The following is a 19,590-nucleotide window of genomic DNA, read 5'->3' as shown; positions in this document are numbered from 1 at the left end:
TTTTGCTGGCTGATAACTTCAAGCAAGAGACCATACACATCCAAGGACATGCACGCACATGCATTATCTGACATATTGTAGAGGCCTTGTGAGTGGTTTTTAAAACATATCTTTTTGCCTGAAATAGGAAGGACTTTGGTGGTATCTAAAAAGAAACAAAGAAAAATGAAAACAGATGCCAATCAAATCACCCCATGTGAGTTATCTATATTTTATCCCTAGAATTTACATCTTAAATGGGCATTTTAATCTTATGTAGTGTAATTCTCATCCAAAAAGACCTTCCATCCAGAAAAGTTCTGACTAAGCCAAGAAATATGCATTCCTTATCCAAAGCTTAAATACTGCTCAACTCTTACTGGAATATCCTTAGAGGGGGAAAAAAAAACTCAAGAAGCAAGATAATTTAAGGTAGCCTCACTTTCAAAAATATTTTATCTATTATCTAGGTGATATTAATAATAATAACTCATATCTGTCCATACTGTGTTTCAGTATTTGTAGAAATTTATGTCTTATACAAACATTCATTCATACTATAAAAGGATCAGGGGGAAAAAGTACACATAAAATGTTTTAAAAGGCAACACTCTTGGTCTGTCCAAAAAGAGCTGCTTCTTCATCCAATTTTTGAGTGCCTACCATATGTCAGACTAGAAGCTGGAGATAAAGCAACAGAAACAATGAAAGACAAAAAGTCCTAGCGTTATATAACATACTTTATTAATTTATAACTGTTAAAGAGCTAAAGATCTTGGAAAAGGAACTAGTTGATTAAATACCCTTCTAGTTCTCTGCCATAGCAATTGCTCTTGAGGTTTATCTGAAATATGATTGGATTGGTCCTCTAACTCATTACATAACTGAAAATCATAAACGGGACAGATTCACTACATACAGGAATCCGATTTTGACCTCCTCCATGGAATTACATTCAGAAGAGCCTGAACACAGCCATGTGTTAATTCAAAATAAAAAATATTTATGTATCTCCTCAGCTCTGGAGATGAAGGCCATTTTATAACAAAATTTATATTCCAACAGTCTGGGGAGACAAACAACAAAGAAGAAAAGTAAATAAACAAGGGTATTCAAGATAAACATTTAATTGTTCAAAGAAATTACAACAGGGAGATGAGTGCCTGACAGAAGCTAATTTAAAGTGGTCCCCTGGAAAGGCCTCTGTAAGAGGTGACATTTGACATGAGATTGGAATATTGAGAAGGAGACAGCCATCAGGGATCTAATGGAACAATGCTCTGGACAGAGGAACAGCAAGGACAAAGGCCTTGAGATGGAAAAAAAAGTCTTTACTGTTGCTGGAAAATAACAGAAAAAGAGAATAATTTGAAATCAGAGAAAAATACAAGAGCTGTCATGAATAGACTTAAAATCTAATGAATTTAGAATTTATTCTTATAATAGAAATGCATTGAAAGGTTTTAAGCAGAGGAAAGATCTAATCTGATTTACTATTTTCAGAGTTCACTTTGCCTATTGCATGGAAAATTGATTGTAAAATGGAAAAGAGAAAAGAAGGGAGAGCAGCTGGGAGGCTGCTGAAGTTGCATAGGCAAAAAAAGAGTGCTGTGGTCTAGAAGGCAATAGGGACAAAAAGATGTGGATATTCATGGAATAAACTCTGGTGGTGTGGATGACAGACATGCTGATTATTTCAATCTGGGAGGTGAAGGAAAGAGAGAAGTTAATAGTAACTTCTAGATGTCAAATTTGATTCAAGGGGTGAATGATGGTACCATTTTCTGAGTTGGGAAAAGCTGATGGGAAAAGAGTTGAGGAAATGCAGAGTACCTATGTTCAATCCTGGCAAATGTTCGCTTTGAAGGACCTAGGAGACAACTAAGTGAAGACATCAAATAAATAGGCAGTTCTATTACCATCCATAACCAGGATAGTGGCAACTTTGACTAGCCTATGACCACCTCTAATCACACTAAAACTGTGGCCAACAAGCCCAGTTTCTAGATCTTTTAAGTTAAAGCTCCAGTTGTCCATGCTGAAAACACCACTGATTGTAAAGTCTTTGAATGATGATTCCATCCTCTTCTGAATACAAATTAAATACTTAATTCCATTTAATCCTTAAAAAGGCACTACTATTTTCATTCTTTTAAAGGTGAGGATGATCAGGTTTAAAGAAGTTAAATAACTCACTCAACAGCACTATTGCAACAGCACTCAGCCAGCAAGGTGTGAATCTAGGACTCAAACTCTCGATGTCTAACTTCAAAAGTGCTGCGCTGCTTTGTGCCCACACTGCTGGACTTCTGATGCAGTCATAGCTCTAGTACTGCAGCTCCTGTTAACCAGTAAACTGGCCGATAGGACTTCCATTGCAATCCAAGTTCATAAAGGGGGCCAACTGGATGATATTCTCTACTCTGGGAGTTACCATAAGCAGAATTACAAGATATTTGATCAACAAATAGATAAGATACTCCCTCTTTTTGCTTATTTATTTCCTTATATGAAGAAAAGCTATAACAACAAAACAGTCATTTTTGTAGCACTTCAGTTCCAACTGCGGTTTTGGGGATACCCTGAGCCAATTAATGATTAAGTTAATAACTGTAACTATCCTTTTGCCATCACTTGTCATATATCCATTAATGGACCAGGAAAAGCCCTGGGCCTTGATTATTTTTGGTTTAACACTTCATACAACAACAAAGAGAAAAAAAGCACATTCTTACCAATTAAGTTAACAATTCTAGGAGTGCTACAAACTCTTATATGACTCAAAAAATTCAGGCATGCCTGACACAGTTAAGAATTCATTCATTGCTATCTCCAAGGAGTCTTTTTAAAAAAAAAGTTCATAGACTCTTCTGATATATCAGGACATAGTGCTGAATCTAAATGGCAAATATTGTTTAAATTGTTAATCTTTTCATAGGAAATCTCACAAAAAAGGGAAATAAAATCACCTCTGCAGTATGTCACTAAAGGAAGCCCTTTACTTACTAATTTGTACTCTTTCAGGGTTGAGGTCACACGCTGCCATGGGTAGGTGAATGGGCCACAAAGTAGAACTACCTAGGTCCAAATCTTGGTCTCTACCAGTTCACTGGTTGTTTTACTTTTGGAAAGTTACTTAACATTTTGCATTTCAGTTTTCTCTTCTGTTAAATGAGATTAATAGCATCTACCTTTGATAAATTAAGGCATGAGACATGCTTACAGCAGTGCTGGCCCATAGTTAGGTATTCCATAGATGTTAACTAGTTTTATTTCACTATTTCTCACCAAGCAGATCTGAAAACTTAATACAGTCCTAAACCGTCAAAAAGGAGGTCAGCAGATAAATTAATTTCCATTAAAGTGAATAATAACAGCACAGCAAACATTTTAGAAAAGAATAGCCTGTGAGGGCAATGTTTTATCCAAAGGAATAAATAAATAAAGATAAAATTTCAGATTCTGGGTGAATGATGCTTTCTAAAAAATGTTTCTAAAAAACATTTAGAATAATGTTTTCTCAGCATCACTCCAGAAACACCACATCAGGAACTCTATGGAGAAAATCAGTCCCTAAAAGTTGAATGAAAAATATTTTATCAAAGCTTGAGAAAGAGAATAAAGAGAATTGAAAAGCTATTTTTGCAGAATTTTAAAACATACCATTATCTACATATAAAGTGTATCTATAGCTATTTACAAAAGCAATAAAGATGGGACACATCAATTAACTCTTTCAGTGTTACTGGAATGTGTATGGCAGAAAAAAAAAATGGAAGGAGGATGAGGACATGTTATTCAGCAGGACCAGGACATGGATTCCAAAGTAATCTGTTCACTTTGTCTAACATTGAACACCTCCTAACAAAGAAATATATAAAAATCTGTTAAATACAAAATCTGACATATGCCAAGCCAGTCTAATTTTTAAAGATAAATTATACTAGATAAGGAGAGGACATATTGGGCTGGATACACATAAACCTCAAAAATTTAGTCATTTAAATAGTGATACTAAAAAGTTCTGCACAATTTGTCTACTTAATCTGGAAATATCTTACTACCACTCATGTTCAGACCCATCAGTGTTTGATAAGCAATATATCTATACATCTGAAATCAGAGCAGTATGAGGCCCTTGAAGAGTGAAAAATTTGGTCAAAGGATAGATCCTTGAGTCTCTGGACATCTCCCAACAAATAAGAAAAAGAAACCAGATCCATCATTTGACACACATACAATGGTATGAGATGGGCACAGAGAAAAGAATCACGTTTTAGGTTCTCAACATTACAAAACCTTTTAAATGCTTTAGAAATCACAAAACTTCAAAGGCTAGAAATAAATGAAGGAAATTCCATATTTTGAGAAATACGGTATCCAGTGCTTCCAACAGGAATTCTTTCTATGAAAAGTACAAAGGACCCCTCCTGATGTGAGTTCAGGAGCTCAGCAAGGAATAAAAATCTCTTCTGCTAATATTCAGAATTACAGATATTAGTATGTTTCCTTTGTACTAAACCTTGCTCATGAGTTCACGGAGTCTCGCTCTGTTGCCCAAGCTGGAGTGCAGTGGCGCGATCTCGGCTCACTGCAAGCTCCTCCTCCCGGATTCACGCCATTCTTCTGCCTCAGCCTCCAGAGTACCTGGCACTACAAGCGCCCGCCACCACGCCCGGCTAATTTTTGCTTTTTTTTTTTTTTTTTTTTTTTTTAGTAGAGACAGGGTTTCACCGTGTTAGCCAGGATGGTCTCGATCTCCTGACCTCGTGATCCACCCGCCCCGGCCTCCCAAAGTGCTGGGATTACAGGCGTGAGCCACCGCGCCCCGCCATGAGTTCACTTTTTAAGTCTATTAGGAATAACATCATATGTCCAACTGTGGGTAAGTACACTGTCTCTACTCTAGTTTGGGCAAGTGAAAGGAAATTAAGAAGGGCAGATGATATGGCAGAGATTTTGATTTCTATATGTATGTCTGGCTGGTTTTAACCCTTCCTGCTTTTTCCACAGAAGAAGCTTTTCTGGATTTCTTCCCCCTTAAAAAGAAATGGTATCACTCTCCTAGACTAGACCTGAGGTAAAAACTGAAGTGGTTTTGGCTTTTTCTGATTGCAAAATTTACCTTCATATGGCTATAGATTTTGTAGAATTGGTGAAGAGGCAGGCAGTGAGGAACTTAACTGTAGTCCAACCCTGTAGAGCTCAAAGAAAGATCTGTGAATCCCTGGGAGTCCACAATACATTATCCATAGGTACACAAGTTCAAAAATCCTTTTAGTAACAAGATTTAATTATTATCTGCCTTTTCATTGTGTTGACATGTGCACTGATGGTGCAAAAGCAATAGTGGTGGGAAACACTAATGGTACATTAGCACAAATCAAGGCAGGGGTACTAAACCATGCTAGTGGTCAGTTTAGTTTTCACCACCACACACTCCCAGAAGAAAAAAACAACTAGTTTCACAGATGAATGTACTTGATGAAGTAGTAACAATGATTAAATTTATTAAATCTTGGGTACATCTTTTTAACATCAACTGTATACTGAAGCATGATGGTTGATTTGAGGAAAAGCATTTGTACAGTTGTGTTCAGCTGCAAGCTAAACTAGCCACTTTTTTCGTGGAATACCCTATGTACTACAAAAAGGATCTGACTATGGTTTTTAAGACTCATTTGTTTGATAAACATTTTCTTAAGAATGAATAAAGTAACTATTTCAAGAAAAATAACAAAATTTGTCAATAACTACAGGAACTTACAAATGAAAATAAAAATTCTGAAAAATTTGTCTCTACCATTGTGAGATTAACAGCTTCTAATATTTAGGGACTTTTCTGGTGAGATCAATAGTCATAAAAAATGTGATTAAAATATTTTATAAGAAAATCTGTCAAGTTGTGGCTGATCTGCATAACTAGTAAATCAGTATCTTCCAAATGATCTATGAATGATACTATAACATCATACATGGGTAAAATTCTTTCCAGGTGCAAGATAGATCCGTAGATTTTAATATAGAAGAGTACAAAAATATCGTTGATGCAGTTTCAGATACCACACTGCAGCCAATCTTTTGAAAACTACCACTTACTGAGTTTTGGTATAGAATCAAAGAATATTTACAGCTATCTTAAAAGGCACTGACAGACTCCTCTTTTTTCCAATAGCTTATCTATGTTTGTTGTTATATATTTCTTAATATGCTTAAACCAAAATAATTTAAACTAAAATAACATGTAATAATTTGAACGCAGAGGCAGAAATGAGAATACAGTTCTCTTCTATTAAGCCAGACATTGAAGAGTTTTATTTTGGATATAAAATTATTTTTCATAAAGTTATGTTCTTTTTGTCAACATGTAATTGTTTTATTACTGGTATTTTAATTAGTAAACATTTTTTAATTTCCCAATTTTAATTTTAATACAATCAAATAGTAGATATACCATAAATCAAAGTTTCAATTATTTTTAAGAGGATAAAAAGGAATCTTGACATAGAATATTTCAGAGCCCTTAGGCTATTTTTATGATAGTTTTATAATTTCACTGAATACTTACTCTTTGCTACTTGTTTGTAGGAAGCTGATGTACACTTTCAGATACCATATTTTCTTCTTATGCGGTAGTATGTATATGTTTACTAAACAATTTGTGCCATGTTTGAAAGCTATGTGTCATGGGTCCTTGAAAACAGGAGAACTAAGTATATTAATACATAACATTATTAACAACATTATTAATACATATATGTATATTAATACATAACATTATTAATTAATAACAAATGGTTAGGAGCCACTGGGGAAAAAAAACAAAGAAAGGGGGTGGAGCAAAACTTCATAATCAATGATGCCTAAGACCAACTATGTCATTTATTATAATAACAAATAGTATTAATAATGGTATTTGTATGGTCTGCCTTATTTAACCCTTATAACAACCCCATGAAATAGATTCGAACATTACATTGTCATTTTTTAGATGGAAAATTGAATTTCAGAATAGTTAAGTGACTTATCCATGTTTAAGGTAATCTCTTTAGGGAGAGCTAGAGGGAAAATTTATATTTTGGAATTCCAATTACAAATCCAGTGACTTTTCTAATGTATCAGAATGAAAAAATGAATATTTGCACATTATGTGTTAGGCAAGATTGAAACTTTTTGATGGTAAACGGGCCTTTAAGAAGTGTTTTGTCTGAAATATTTTCAAAATCCAGCGTTCCCAAGTTTAGAAAAGCAGTTTTCTCTAGAGATTTGTTAGAGTACTATATGATTTTCTGAAGTAGGTTTTTTGGTTTTGTTTTTTGGTGGTTTTTTAAATAGTAGATTTAATACAAAATAGACACACTAAAAATTTAATACACAAGTAGACACACTAAGAATCCTCCCTATCCAGAGTTGTATTAAATAATGTATTCCAAGAATTTTTTTTACTATAGTAATTAGGGAGAGTCCAAATAAAGACAATCTATATTGAGAGATTTTCTGCAATCCAATTAGGCTTTCCACTGAAGGCCGTGCTGAAATTAACTTACATTGTGTGTCAAACACGCCAAATTGTCATCTCTACCCAAGCAGATGTCAATGAAAACATATACTTCATAGACTAAGAATAATAACTAACCTTTATGAAGTGCTTACTGTATGCCATATATTTATCTAAACATATTATATGTATTAAAGAAGTTTTTAAAAAATAGTTTATCAACAAAATAAATACATATTCAACAATGAGATTCCTAGAAAAAACGTTTATTGTACCACATTTGAAGTATGAATAACTACAAATTATTGCAAAAATTTCCATCATGTTGCCTGTTTTAAATCACTTCTCACACAGAGCTACTAACATAACTGTTAGCTAATTATAGGAACTTGTGTTTCTTCTTATCTCTGTTACTGACTTGCTGTGTAACCTCAACAGAATTATTCAATCTCTTGGCAATGAGATAAATAGTTTGCCATCTATAGTCTCTTAGGGTCTCCTCAAAGAAATTTTTAGAATATTTTGCTGTTCTTAAGCAAAAAGGATATGCTATATGCAAAGCAAATCTTTTTTTTTTAGTTTTATGCTCATAAAATAAAGAAGAAAAGAGCTAGTATTTACTGATTAGCTGGCAAGTATTTTCACATTTATTATCTAACCTAAACCTATCTTACGAATAGAAAATTTAAATCCGTTGGCTCAGGCTTTTGAGCTTAGTAAAGTGGTGACTTGGCTATGGATCCGAGTCTAGCCTTCTCCCAAGTCCATACGTTTTCTACGATTCAGTTACCTCCGAAGCAGAGTACTGTATGTGGAAACTAAAGGTATAAAGAGGTACGTATTGATAAGAGTTTTTATTGTAGGCTAAGCTATAAAGTTGAGAATAAAGAAATACTGCAGCACAAATTCTAATTAGAATTCAAATACTTGTGTGTTCAAGTATATAAGCAAATTCCTTCCTTCACAAACAGTCTCAACTGAATTTGGTATACCACATGATGTTGGAGAAGAGTGTTTCAGCCAGAGAATGTCATGTTAGGTTGTTAGGTTTAATTCATTTTTTGAGGCATTTTGAAAATGAACATTTATTGAGGCCTTACTAGATGTTTCATGTTTTATATTCAGTGTTTTACATATGCACCACGACAAACCAATGAGACGAGGTAGCTCACTGAAATGACAATTGCACTGCTTCATATTCTCTTTCAAACTTTCAGCCTCATCCAATAATTGAAAATTGCACAGAAGGCAATAAGCCAGGAAATTGTGTCAACTATAATATGTAGGCATTTGAAAAAATATATTTGATGCAGCAAACTCTACTAACTCTATTTCTTCTATAGAATAGGACCTTCTAAGTTACAAGCAACTCAAAAGGGATTATACCTTGGAATTTTAACAGTATAGCTACTGGATGGAATATTATAATTGTCTCATTTATAATTTATTCTTTGGTCCATAATCATTTGTCAAGGCAACTAGAGTTTTCTAGAAATTCAATTTTTAGATTTTCTTATTCAAAGATTTTGATAAACAAAATCTAATACCTTAAGACAACAAAAATCAAACAGAAAACATACTAAATATACAAATTAGGTCCTGTGAGTGCTAGGCTGTAAATGGTACATGTGCACTGGTGCTGCAATCACATACATACACAAATACACCCTCTCAAAATCTGGGAGATTGGAAGACTTTTGTCTTAACTGAGTTCAACTTCAAATGAAAGTCTTTAAATGTTTTTATGAAGATGTCAAGGTTTTTCATCTTTTCAGAAGGAATTTTGAGATTAATCTTGCTCTGATTCTTAGGTATATCTGTTTGGTTCTTGTTCTTTTCATTCACTGACATTTACAGATTGACTATTCTTAAAGGGTTCATTATACAGTATAATAAATACCGTTGTTTCTAGCTTGCTGAAGTAACTTCTGTAAAGTTACTTTAGAAAAGCCAATAAAGAATCAATTAATATTTTCTTATAGCCTAGTGTCCAGTAATCAAAGTTCCAAGAATGTAAACACTAAAATTTGATGAATGCATTTGAATTAATGCATAGTTTTAAGTAATACATGTGTGTATATGTCTACATAGTAATAAGCAGCATGTGTGTGTGTGTGTGTGTGTGTGTATTTAAATGAAAAAGACCCTTCAAGACTACACATTTTATTTTTTGTTCTTACATAATACCAAATGAATCTCTGGATATGATAGACTAACATAACTTAGAAATGGATTTTTTTTTCCTCAGGGTATTTTATGAAAGATAAATATATAAAAGTCCAAAAGAGGTGATAGTTAGCATCTACAAAGTCAAGAGCAGGACCGTAATTTAATTTCTAATTCTAAAATAAGCATTGGAATTTTTGTTTGTCCTTGACAAGTTGCTGGGCATATTTTCCTTCTACAAACTGAGGATAATTATATTAATCTACTAAACAGCTCTGCAATGTAAGTAAATGTGTTAATGCTCACAATGCACTACATATTATTATACCAATCTAAACCATCTGGCACTCAAGACGCAGCTAAATGAAGAGCCTTGGGGAGGTACACAGTTCGGGGGTCAGTTGAGTGGACTACACATACAGAGACATACTTAACATTGCACAAGGTACATTTCCTAAGTGCCAGGCACTAAATAGCTCCTGAGGTTTTCATCATCAGGAATTTGCATAGATTAACTTGTTGTTTGAACTAGATTAGGCACGTCACAGAGGCCGATATTATGAATAATAACCCATTAATAGGCAATCCTCAGTGATCTTTTGTAAATGTCACGTGTCCAAATAAAATCCAAATAGCATAAAGTTCCCATATTAAGATCCACACTCAAGATTACTTAGGAGAAAAACATTTTTAAACCCATATTATACATCTCTGACAAGCAAATGTCTTTAGCTTTAACTCACCCTGAAAATATGTCTCAAACTATCTTTAGATAGTAATTACCTATGGCTTTTAATAAGGAAGATTTAAGTAAAGTTTTGCCTTACTATCTTCCTAAATGTTATATTTGTTAGAATTATCTATTTTAATTACCTTATTTTATTCACAGGAAGAATACTAAGGGAAAAGGAAAATAAAGAAAGGGAGGAAGGAAGAAAGGAAGGGAGAAAGAGAAGAGAGGGAGAGAGAAGGAAAAGCTATCCAATTTTTTTACCTTTTTTGTTCTAAATGACAGAATTAAATTAGGCCAAAATTGCATTACTGTAGTCCAAAACGTTATTGTTAAAGCTTACAAGTGATTCTTAAAACAGTAACAAAAATGGAAACAGAACATAGAATAAGTTTCTGAATGTAAAACAGGTAGCATTTCAAATTTCATATCATAAAAGAAATCATCAGATCAATACATCACTATGTCATTTTCAACAATTGTGTCTCAACTTTAGCGTTTGAGATTGAAATAGATAATAAAAAAGGGAACTCCAAAGTACCTATATGTCCATGTGGGATTGTGAATAATTCATTTTTGTTTTAAAGTGCATACTATTTAAAATTACCCTTAAAAATCTGTCATATTTCTAACTACACTGGAGCAAAATTTTTAAAAGCTGCGGAAGTTCCCTGCACACAAATTGTTTCTGAGGTACTGATATATTTTGAATAATGGAATAGCACTGAGTTGCCAAAGGGAAGAAAAGAGTGTTACAAAAACACATCTGAGCTTCACCATGATAAGATGGTTGAAGTGGAATGCTCTTGAATGTAGAATCACTTAAATGTGTTCTATCAATGGAGTGTTTGGGACAAGAGATAAATCTAAAATAATTCTATGCTTGGACTGTTGGTCTAGTCCCATGGATTAGTGTGTATTTGAGACAAAAAAACCTGTGATTTTATTCATTTATTTAACTCTGTTAAAACTCACCGATGCCTCCTCATCTCACTCAGACAAAAAGGCAAAATCTTTAAAATTAAGGTCAACAATGCTATGTGTTCCAGTTTCCCATTTCTCCTCTGAGCCTTCTCACCATGCTCCAAGCTTAGCTCCTCACAGGCCTGCTCCCTGTACAGAGAGTACTCTTCCCCCTGATAACTGCACAAATCACTCCCACGTCATCTTCAAGTGTTTGCCAAAGTGAGATCCTCTCAAAGAGGTCAACCTTTACCAACCTTTACCAACAAAATAGCCATCAACCTCCCACCATTCCTAGAACTCCTGACTGTCCTTACCCCGTTGTATTTGTTTGTCCAGGACATTTTTCATCAACTACATTTTATACAATATAGGTGTTCTTATGTTGCTTCATCGTATATTCATCATAGTCCTGTCTGCTCGTCTCCATCCTAACTAAATATTAGTTTCACAAGAGCAGGAATTTTTTTATCTTCTTTACTCACTGTAAGCATTCATTCATTTACCACATTCCAATGCATATAGGCCCAACCCCACCAATTTCCTTCACAACTTCTGACCTCTAAATTCAGTCTTACCAATGGGGAAAGCCTAGAATTAGTTTTATTTCTATCTGCTTGGTATATACTAAGCCTGGAAAATCTACTTTTATCTTTCTCTAAACTCTATCTTGTTTTCTCATTTACTGAAACTGAGCTTCTGCCTAAATTCCTGTTTAGCTATCGAGGTTCAAGTTGCAACTGTAAACAAATCCTAAACCCGAATCTTCTAGATTTGAAGTTAAACCACTTGTGCAACCATTTACAATAATTATTTACAATAATTTCTTCCTGATCTTTTTCACATGGTTTCTAGATGCTAAATAAGGCCCTACTGCAAACTGGACAGATGATAAGTTGCAATTCTTTTTAAATTTTTGTTTTGTTTTGTTTTGTTTTGAGATAGAGTCTCCCTCTGTTGCCCAGGCTGGAGTGCAATGACACGATCTCGGCTCACTGCAACCTCTGCCTCCAGGGTTCAAGTGATTCTCCTGCCTCAGCCTCCTGAGTAGCTGGGATTACAGGCACATGCCACCACGCCTGGCTAATTTTTGTATTTTTAGTAGAGACACAGTTTCCGTTATGTTGGTCAGGCTGGTCTTGAACTCCTGACCTGAGGTGATCCACCCACTTAGGCCTCCCAAAGTGCTGCGATTACAGGAGGGAGCCACCTTGCCCAGCCCCCAGCATCTCTTGATATAGATTCAGTTCATTAGTTTGCATGAAATCCTAGGGTAGAAAAATCTTAAGATAGACCAGAAATCTGTACACATTGATATGTGAATATAACATAATATAAAATTTATATAAATTTTATTAATTCTATCACATATATAATATTCAGTGTTGAATATGTTCATATAAATATTTTGAATATGTTGAAATGCCATGCATTTTATCTGTTATGAATCATTTTTACTAAATGATTAGGTCAGTATATGGCAAACAAGCCAAAAAGTTACATATGCAGCAAAGAAAAATATTAAAAAAAATTAATTCCAGGTTTATGGCCACTATGAATCCCCTGAAAATTTCTCAGGTAATTTATAAAGTATTATTGCGTGTTATAACACAAGATGTTTTAGAACTGTGCAATTGACGACAATGTGGAAAATCCATGCTAAATATCTAAGTATTCTTGCCAAAAATGTGTGAGGATTGTCTCAAACATGTTTTTATTTTAAATCCCAGAAGGGATTTAAAAACACATTTTTATATATTTAACATTTTCTTGACATTTTAAGAATTCAGAAATTTAAATACAAGTATGCACTCTAAAAGCAATAGACTATAATATTAGAATCTTAGAACTGACAAATGGCTAGACAGTTGATGAGTCTTAACTTCCTCTCAGTAGAGGCATTTCCTCATAAAGCATCCCTCACTAACTGTACATCTGATCACTGCATGGTCATTTCCAGAAGCAATGCTCAAACACAATTCAGCTATTTCTGAATAACTCAAAATGGCATGGGGAGGAAGTGAGGAGAGGAGCTATTTTCTCCATATTATAAAATTCAAACCTGGTTGTTTGTCATGTTCTTCTATGGATCCACCTTCAGCCTTTAGAATAGTCCCTCTTTAACATAACGACTCTTCTGAAAATTTGAGGACATTTCTTATGATTGCCTTCCCTAAATCTTTCCTTGTTCAGATGGAAAGATTTTACTTGGGACATTCCTCTTCTGAAAATCTTCTCAGACTCTTAACCATTCTGCTCTCCCTTCTCTGCACCTACACCCATTTGTCAATGAAATACCCAAATGTGTGTTAAGCAACAGACCTATGTGCTTCTATGAGTTTTGTGTAAAAGTGAGCCAACCTTTTTTGTCACCATATTACACTATATGTTCATATCGAACTTGCTGCAATTCAGAGTGGCCTTTCTCTTCCTGTCTTCATATTCATTCCTAAACATATAAACAATGTAACTAATTTCCAGAAGAGCACAAATGGACTTTTTTTTTAACATGTGGATATGAATAATAAAAGCAACTTCATGTAGGTGCCATTCATGGTCAAGGCTATAGAGACCTTTAAAATTTCTGAACTTGTTAGTAACCGGCTTAGCCACCTCTATCAATTTTGGACCACATGCACTTCTGATAAGCTTGGATTTTACATTTTCCATCAAGCCATTACGAAGATAGTTGAGTATAAGAAAACCTCTGTTGCACTGCTAGAGACTTCTTTCCAGATTGACCTTAATCCACTATGCAATATTCTTTGTGAACTATTTTTCAATCAGTTGCAATTTACCTACCATTATGCTTCAGTTTCCACATATTATTCACAAGAATATCAGAAAACATTTTAGACACTGCCTTGCTGAAATGCAGAATCATTTTGATTACATCATTCTATTTCGTCAATTTTAAATATAGCTAAAGAATTTCCTTGGAATATCATTCTTGCTGAATCAATGCTATTCATACTACAATTGAGTATGCTATAGAAACCACATAAGATTTCAAAGAAAAAGTAAAAAACAAAAAGTCTGGTTATGTTTCTAACTCAACTGCAACATCTAAAAATGGTTGATTCATGTCAAAAATTCTTAATAAAGTGGTATCGAATTATAAGGGGAAATAGAACTTCTACACAATTAGCGCTTGCCTAGAAAGGTCAGTGCTAGTATAATCGAAAACAGAAAAGTTGATCATAGCCAGGAAAACCCTTCTCCAGTCAAACTCATATCCCGTGATTTTCACAGAGGGCTTGCTTCAATGGAACAACACTGAAAAGAAAACATGGCCTAAAAAATTAATGGAAAGAAACCTTGAAACCATAAAAAAGGGAAATCAGCACAAACAATACCAGAAGTGTTTTAGTTGTTGAAATGAAGTTATTATTATGTAAACTTAAATTACAACTACTGGAAGCCTAAGTTCTAAATTTGTCCTTTGAGAATAATAATATCTGAAGGTGAATAAAGATCGTGTACATAAGGCATTTTTAAATCATAAATCACTATCCAATTTTAAAGTTTCATGAATTTTACATACTTTCAACATTAACAGGTTTAAGTCATTTATCCTTGAGCCAACCTCCAGATATATTGTAAATGGTCTATGACAAAGACAATAATATATACTAGAATGCAGATTATAGCAGCCTATAGTAGATTGTATGTTGTAGCTATGTTGAATAAAATTCCTTATTGTATGTAGCATTTAAGTGGTATCTTGACAGAATGGTAGTATAAACCCTTCCTCCTGAATTCACTTCATCTTGCGCCTGGGTCATAGAAATCAGAGTTAATATTACCTTATTTGAAAAGAGAGTAAATAAGAAGGGAGAGGAAAAAAGAGAAATCCTGTGTGTGTTCAGGATAATTCTTAGCAACAATTTACTTGATCCTTACTCTGCATGCTTTGAGTTTCTGCCCCATTCCAAGTGGACATAAGGATTGGTGCCCCTGGCCCCTCATTTCTCCCAGCTGCCTAACATTATTAAAGTATTATGTCTTGTTTAAACACATCTTGTAATTGAGCAAAGTTTAATAGTTAAAAGTAGAATTTTTAAAAATAAGTGGCCAGAGATACTCTTAAAATCACTCTCATAAATTATATTAATTAAGTCATATTGGCCCCATTTTACCTCTCAGAGAAGCAAAAGCAAAAATAGAAGGAAAAAAGTTATATAGTGAATGCAAGGTCATTTTTATTCCAAGAATTTTAATCAGGGAGTTATTATTATAGAAAGAGCTTGGGATATCTCTTTACTCCTTAAAAATAGTACTGCTAAAAATGCTAGATTATAAGAACAAATATCAGAACTATTGACTTGGCTAGAAGTTAACTGGAAGAAGGATAAGTATACTTCAAAACTTAAGCAGATTCAGCCTCATTAAAACTTTTAAAAGCTTCTAACCTACAGATTTGGTACTCTTAGGTTAAACATTTTGATATTTAAAACCGAATAATAAATATTTCTTTTTTTTTTTACTTTGATACAGGTTTTCCAACTTAAAGAATTGTTTGCTGAAATAATGTGTTACAAAATATGTCTTACAATGCTGCACATGTGCTTCCTGTAAAATTCATGATAATAAAATAAGTCTTCAAAGACTCCCCAAAGTTTCAGAAATGAGAGCTATATATACATAAACACTAAGAGGCTCTGAGGAGAATAAGTTCTTTAAGTTACATTAAATACAGCCATCTTCCAAAGTCCTCCAAAGTGTATATCTAGTCACTGTGGCCTTAAAGTACACATGACATAGAAGTCTCCTCTGTATTTAAGCAAAAGGAGAAATTTCACGATTTCACTACAATAAAATAGGATATGAAGATAAGATGTGGGTTTGAAAAAGGTGAGGCTGGAGGCGCCATTGCCATGAAAGAAAAAAAACCACATAACTTCTTTAGAAATCCTGTTTTAAAAGTTGAAAACAAAGTTCTGTAAAACTTTATATATATATGTGTGTGTGTGTGTGTGTGTGTGTGTGTGTGTGTGTGTGTGTGTGTGTATAAAATTTTTTGATGCATCAGCTACCCTCCATAAAGTCCCAGGATGAACCACACAGCTTGGGAAGCCTTTCTCTGCAGGATGGGCTCTGATTTGAAGAAATTCTTTTTTTTCCAATTGGAAAAAGTTTTCCTCTTGGAAAGATTTCAGAAATCAATTTACGGGATGTATCGTGATAGCAAGACCTCTTCGAAACTAATGAACAATGAAAAGCACTCCCTGTTCCTTTTGCAGGACTTAGGTAATTCCCCCTACACTACGCTCTCATGGCATTGAACTTGAACTTGCTTCAAGTTCCTCTTGCCCCAGAGCGCACTCTCTGAAGGCGAAGCAAGACGGCAGTCCACAGACAGCAACTCTCGGAAGAGTGGAAGAAGTGAGGAATCTCGGTCCCGGCAAAGGATGCAACCCAAGCCCATGCCTCGACTGTACCTCTTTGCTGATGTGCCTGTGACTGCCGCTGCTGCTGCGGCCGCTGCGCCTGTACGCCCCCGAGGCCTCCGGAGAGCAGCAGAAGGAGGAGGACCCCGGCGGCTCCCAGCATCGTAGTGGCCGCGACCGGATCCACTTCTCAGGAGCCAGAGGAGTCGCTGCCGCCCTGTCCCCTGGCCTTGGCTTGTGAGCTGAGCGAGCAGCAGCTGCTGGGGAAGAGGAGGAGACAGCCCCCTCTGGCTTTGGCCGGGCCGCCGCCTGAGGGTGGGGGAGAAAGAGGACACTCCTCCACTCTCGCCTTCCATGGGCACGCGGCCCCAGGACGGCCCTCTATTAAAGGATCCTCCTTTCCTAGAGCGCTCCTTCCCTCTGAGACCGGATCATTCCTAGCTTGACCTGGTATCTGAACTTCTTTTAAATTAAAGAAAGTAATTGACATGAAAGCACTTTGAAATCTGTAAAATCCCTACACATGGAAAACATTTCTGGGAAATGCAAACAGCTAGGAACTTTTACCTCTTGAGAAAGGCCTGGCAAAACTGTGTGCAGCCACTGTGTACCTAGAAGATCCAAGACGTCCCCAAGGCCAGAGTGTCTGAGAAGTTACTAGCCGAGGGAAGGTGCCCTCTGGGGACACTGCAGGCTGGGGAACTTACTGCTAGGTAGGCTGCTGGGAGGGCAGTAAAGGAAGTGCAAAATACAGCCACCCTGGCGTCCCTGAAATGTTCCTGACCAAACTAATGGTTAGAATGAAGGCTTTCAGTTCAGTTAGGAGACATTTACTTAAAGGTAATAAAGGCCTTTGCAATAGCTTCCTTCCAGACTCACAATTTCATCTCTTCCAGTCCTGGTTTCTCCTCTTTCTCCTCTTTAACTCAACAGAACTACTGCCATTCCTAGTTTTTGTTGTTTTTTCATTTGTTTTTTATGGCCTAGGTCAGTGGTTCTCATAAGGTTTAAAACAACTCCATAATGGATTTTGTGAGTCGCAGGATATCTTTTGTTTTACTCCGGGAACGATGGGTACTGCAGGCATTAGTGTACTGTGGGGTCAGGGTGTGAGCTGTCCCTCAGTGGTCAGGACAGTCCTACAACATATTTTGTCCTTAGACTTCTGAATAGGCCACTGGTCATTTATGTAGTGAGTAAACAAACAAACAAAACAACAAAACCTTGCCTTATATTTGAAACCTAATTTAAGTTTGTTTCCACATCAAATTTTTGTGTGTGTTTTTTGTTTGTTTGTTTGGTTTTTTCTAGGATGCATCTACTATATACATTGAGAAGTAATTTACTTTGTGTTTTTGGATTTTACACCCATTTGTCAATGGGTGTAAAGATGTGCTTTCAGAGAAGCACATCACCGATAACAACCTTGCCCATGGTACTTGAGTCACCAGCACAATATCAACATCCCGTCGATTACACTGGGGTCATCTAAGAATAGGTGCAAACTGTTATTTTATTTTGCCTCCTAAGGAAGTTTTACCCAAGCATTTATATATTGAAATACATATTGTCTTATATAGATAGTTTTCTTTTTTATTTTATAGTTAAGATGTTGTATTGATTTATCTAAATATTATATTAAAGTTGAATTTTCTTTCAGTAAAATTAAGAGAGTATTGCTTCGAAGAGAATTGATTGAAAATCACTAGCCAAAGCCCATTCTTTAATATTATTCATGTCTTTTAGTTCTGTTAATATTATACCAGAAAGCTTTGTAATCCTTTTACCTTACTGTGGAAATTTGCAAAATGTAGTCTGCCCATGTATGCACACTTATACATTATTTATTATTATAATAAACAATAATAAAACTTATATTTGAGAGTTTATTATAATTGAAGCCCCAGTGTTTTTAATTTGGTCTAATTTTGCCTAGAAGTGTTTTTCAGGTACATCTAATAGCAGAGAGGCACCCTAAATTAACCTTCTAAACCTATTGCTACTCTCAGAATGATTATTTTTACTCAACCACGTTGTGGCCTCAACTCAAATTAGTTAATCTAATAAATAATAAAAAATATTTATAAAAAGGAAAAGTTTTATAGAATATTTATAAAAAGGAAAATGATTATTTTTACTCAACCATGTTGTGGCCTCAACTCAAATTAGTTAATCTAATAAATAATAAAAAATATTTATAAAAAGGAAAATCAGAATGATGCAGCTGCTAACTCTAATTGTGGAATGAAAATATACCATGTTCCCTCTATCCCCTTCCTCTTTACATTTTCCCAGGATTTTATAATCAATATTTGTACCTGCTTTTCTGCAGTTACTGCAGTTACCTGAGTTCCTATTTTACATGAAAATGCCTTGAGAATAAGACTATGATCTCCACTGTCAACTCTACTTGTTTGATTCAGCACATGGAAAAAATTCTTAAATATTTAACCCAAATTAAAATGAACCAGTATATTTAGAGCTATATTTTTTCCAAATAAACCTAAATAAGGTACAATTTACACACAATAAATATGCTCATTTGAAACATTTTTAAGATGTAAATACTCATCTGACAAAGTACCCAATACATAGTCTATTTCTATAATCTCAAAAAGTTTTCTTTCTGACCTTTTGCAATAAATCCCCCAACCTCCATTCCCAGAAAAAGGCAACTGCTGATCTAATTTTGTCACTTTAGATTATAACTATTCTCATATTTCATGTAAATACAATAATAAATTACTAATTTTTTGTGTCTGGCTTCTTTCACGTTGCAACATATTTTGGAGGTATAGTCATGTTGCTTATATCAGTAATACATTCCTTTTCATCGCTGAATAATATTCTATCATTCTAATAGT

The 19,590-nt window shown here is 34.8% G+C and overlaps 1 protein-coding gene across 1 annotated transcript in view; it reads right to left on the bottom strand.

Moving 5' to 3' along the window:
* The window catches only part of LAMA2 (laminin subunit alpha 2), a 637,137-nt gene extending 618,859 nt beyond the window's left edge, over nucleotides 1-18,278 (bottom strand). The window contains exon 1 of the mRNA XM_055114116.2: nucleotides 16,778-18,278. Within this exon, the coding sequence (XP_054970091.2) occupies nucleotides 16,778-16,889 (112 nt within the window). The 5' untranslated portion in view covers nucleotides 16,890-18,278. The remainder of the gene's footprint in view (nucleotides 1-16,777) is intronic.
* Between the last annotated feature and the right edge of the window lie 1,312 nt (nucleotides 18,279-19,590).

Source organism: Pan paniscus, chromosome 5, assembly GCF_029289425.2.
Source record: "Pan paniscus chromosome 5, NHGRI_mPanPan1-v2.0_pri, whole genome shotgun sequence".
NCBI lineage: Eukaryota > Metazoa > Chordata > Mammalia > Primates > Hominidae > Pan > Pan paniscus.
The sequence above is the reverse complement of the archived record's forward strand: the minus strand, read 5'-3'. Positions and strand labels throughout refer to the sequence as shown.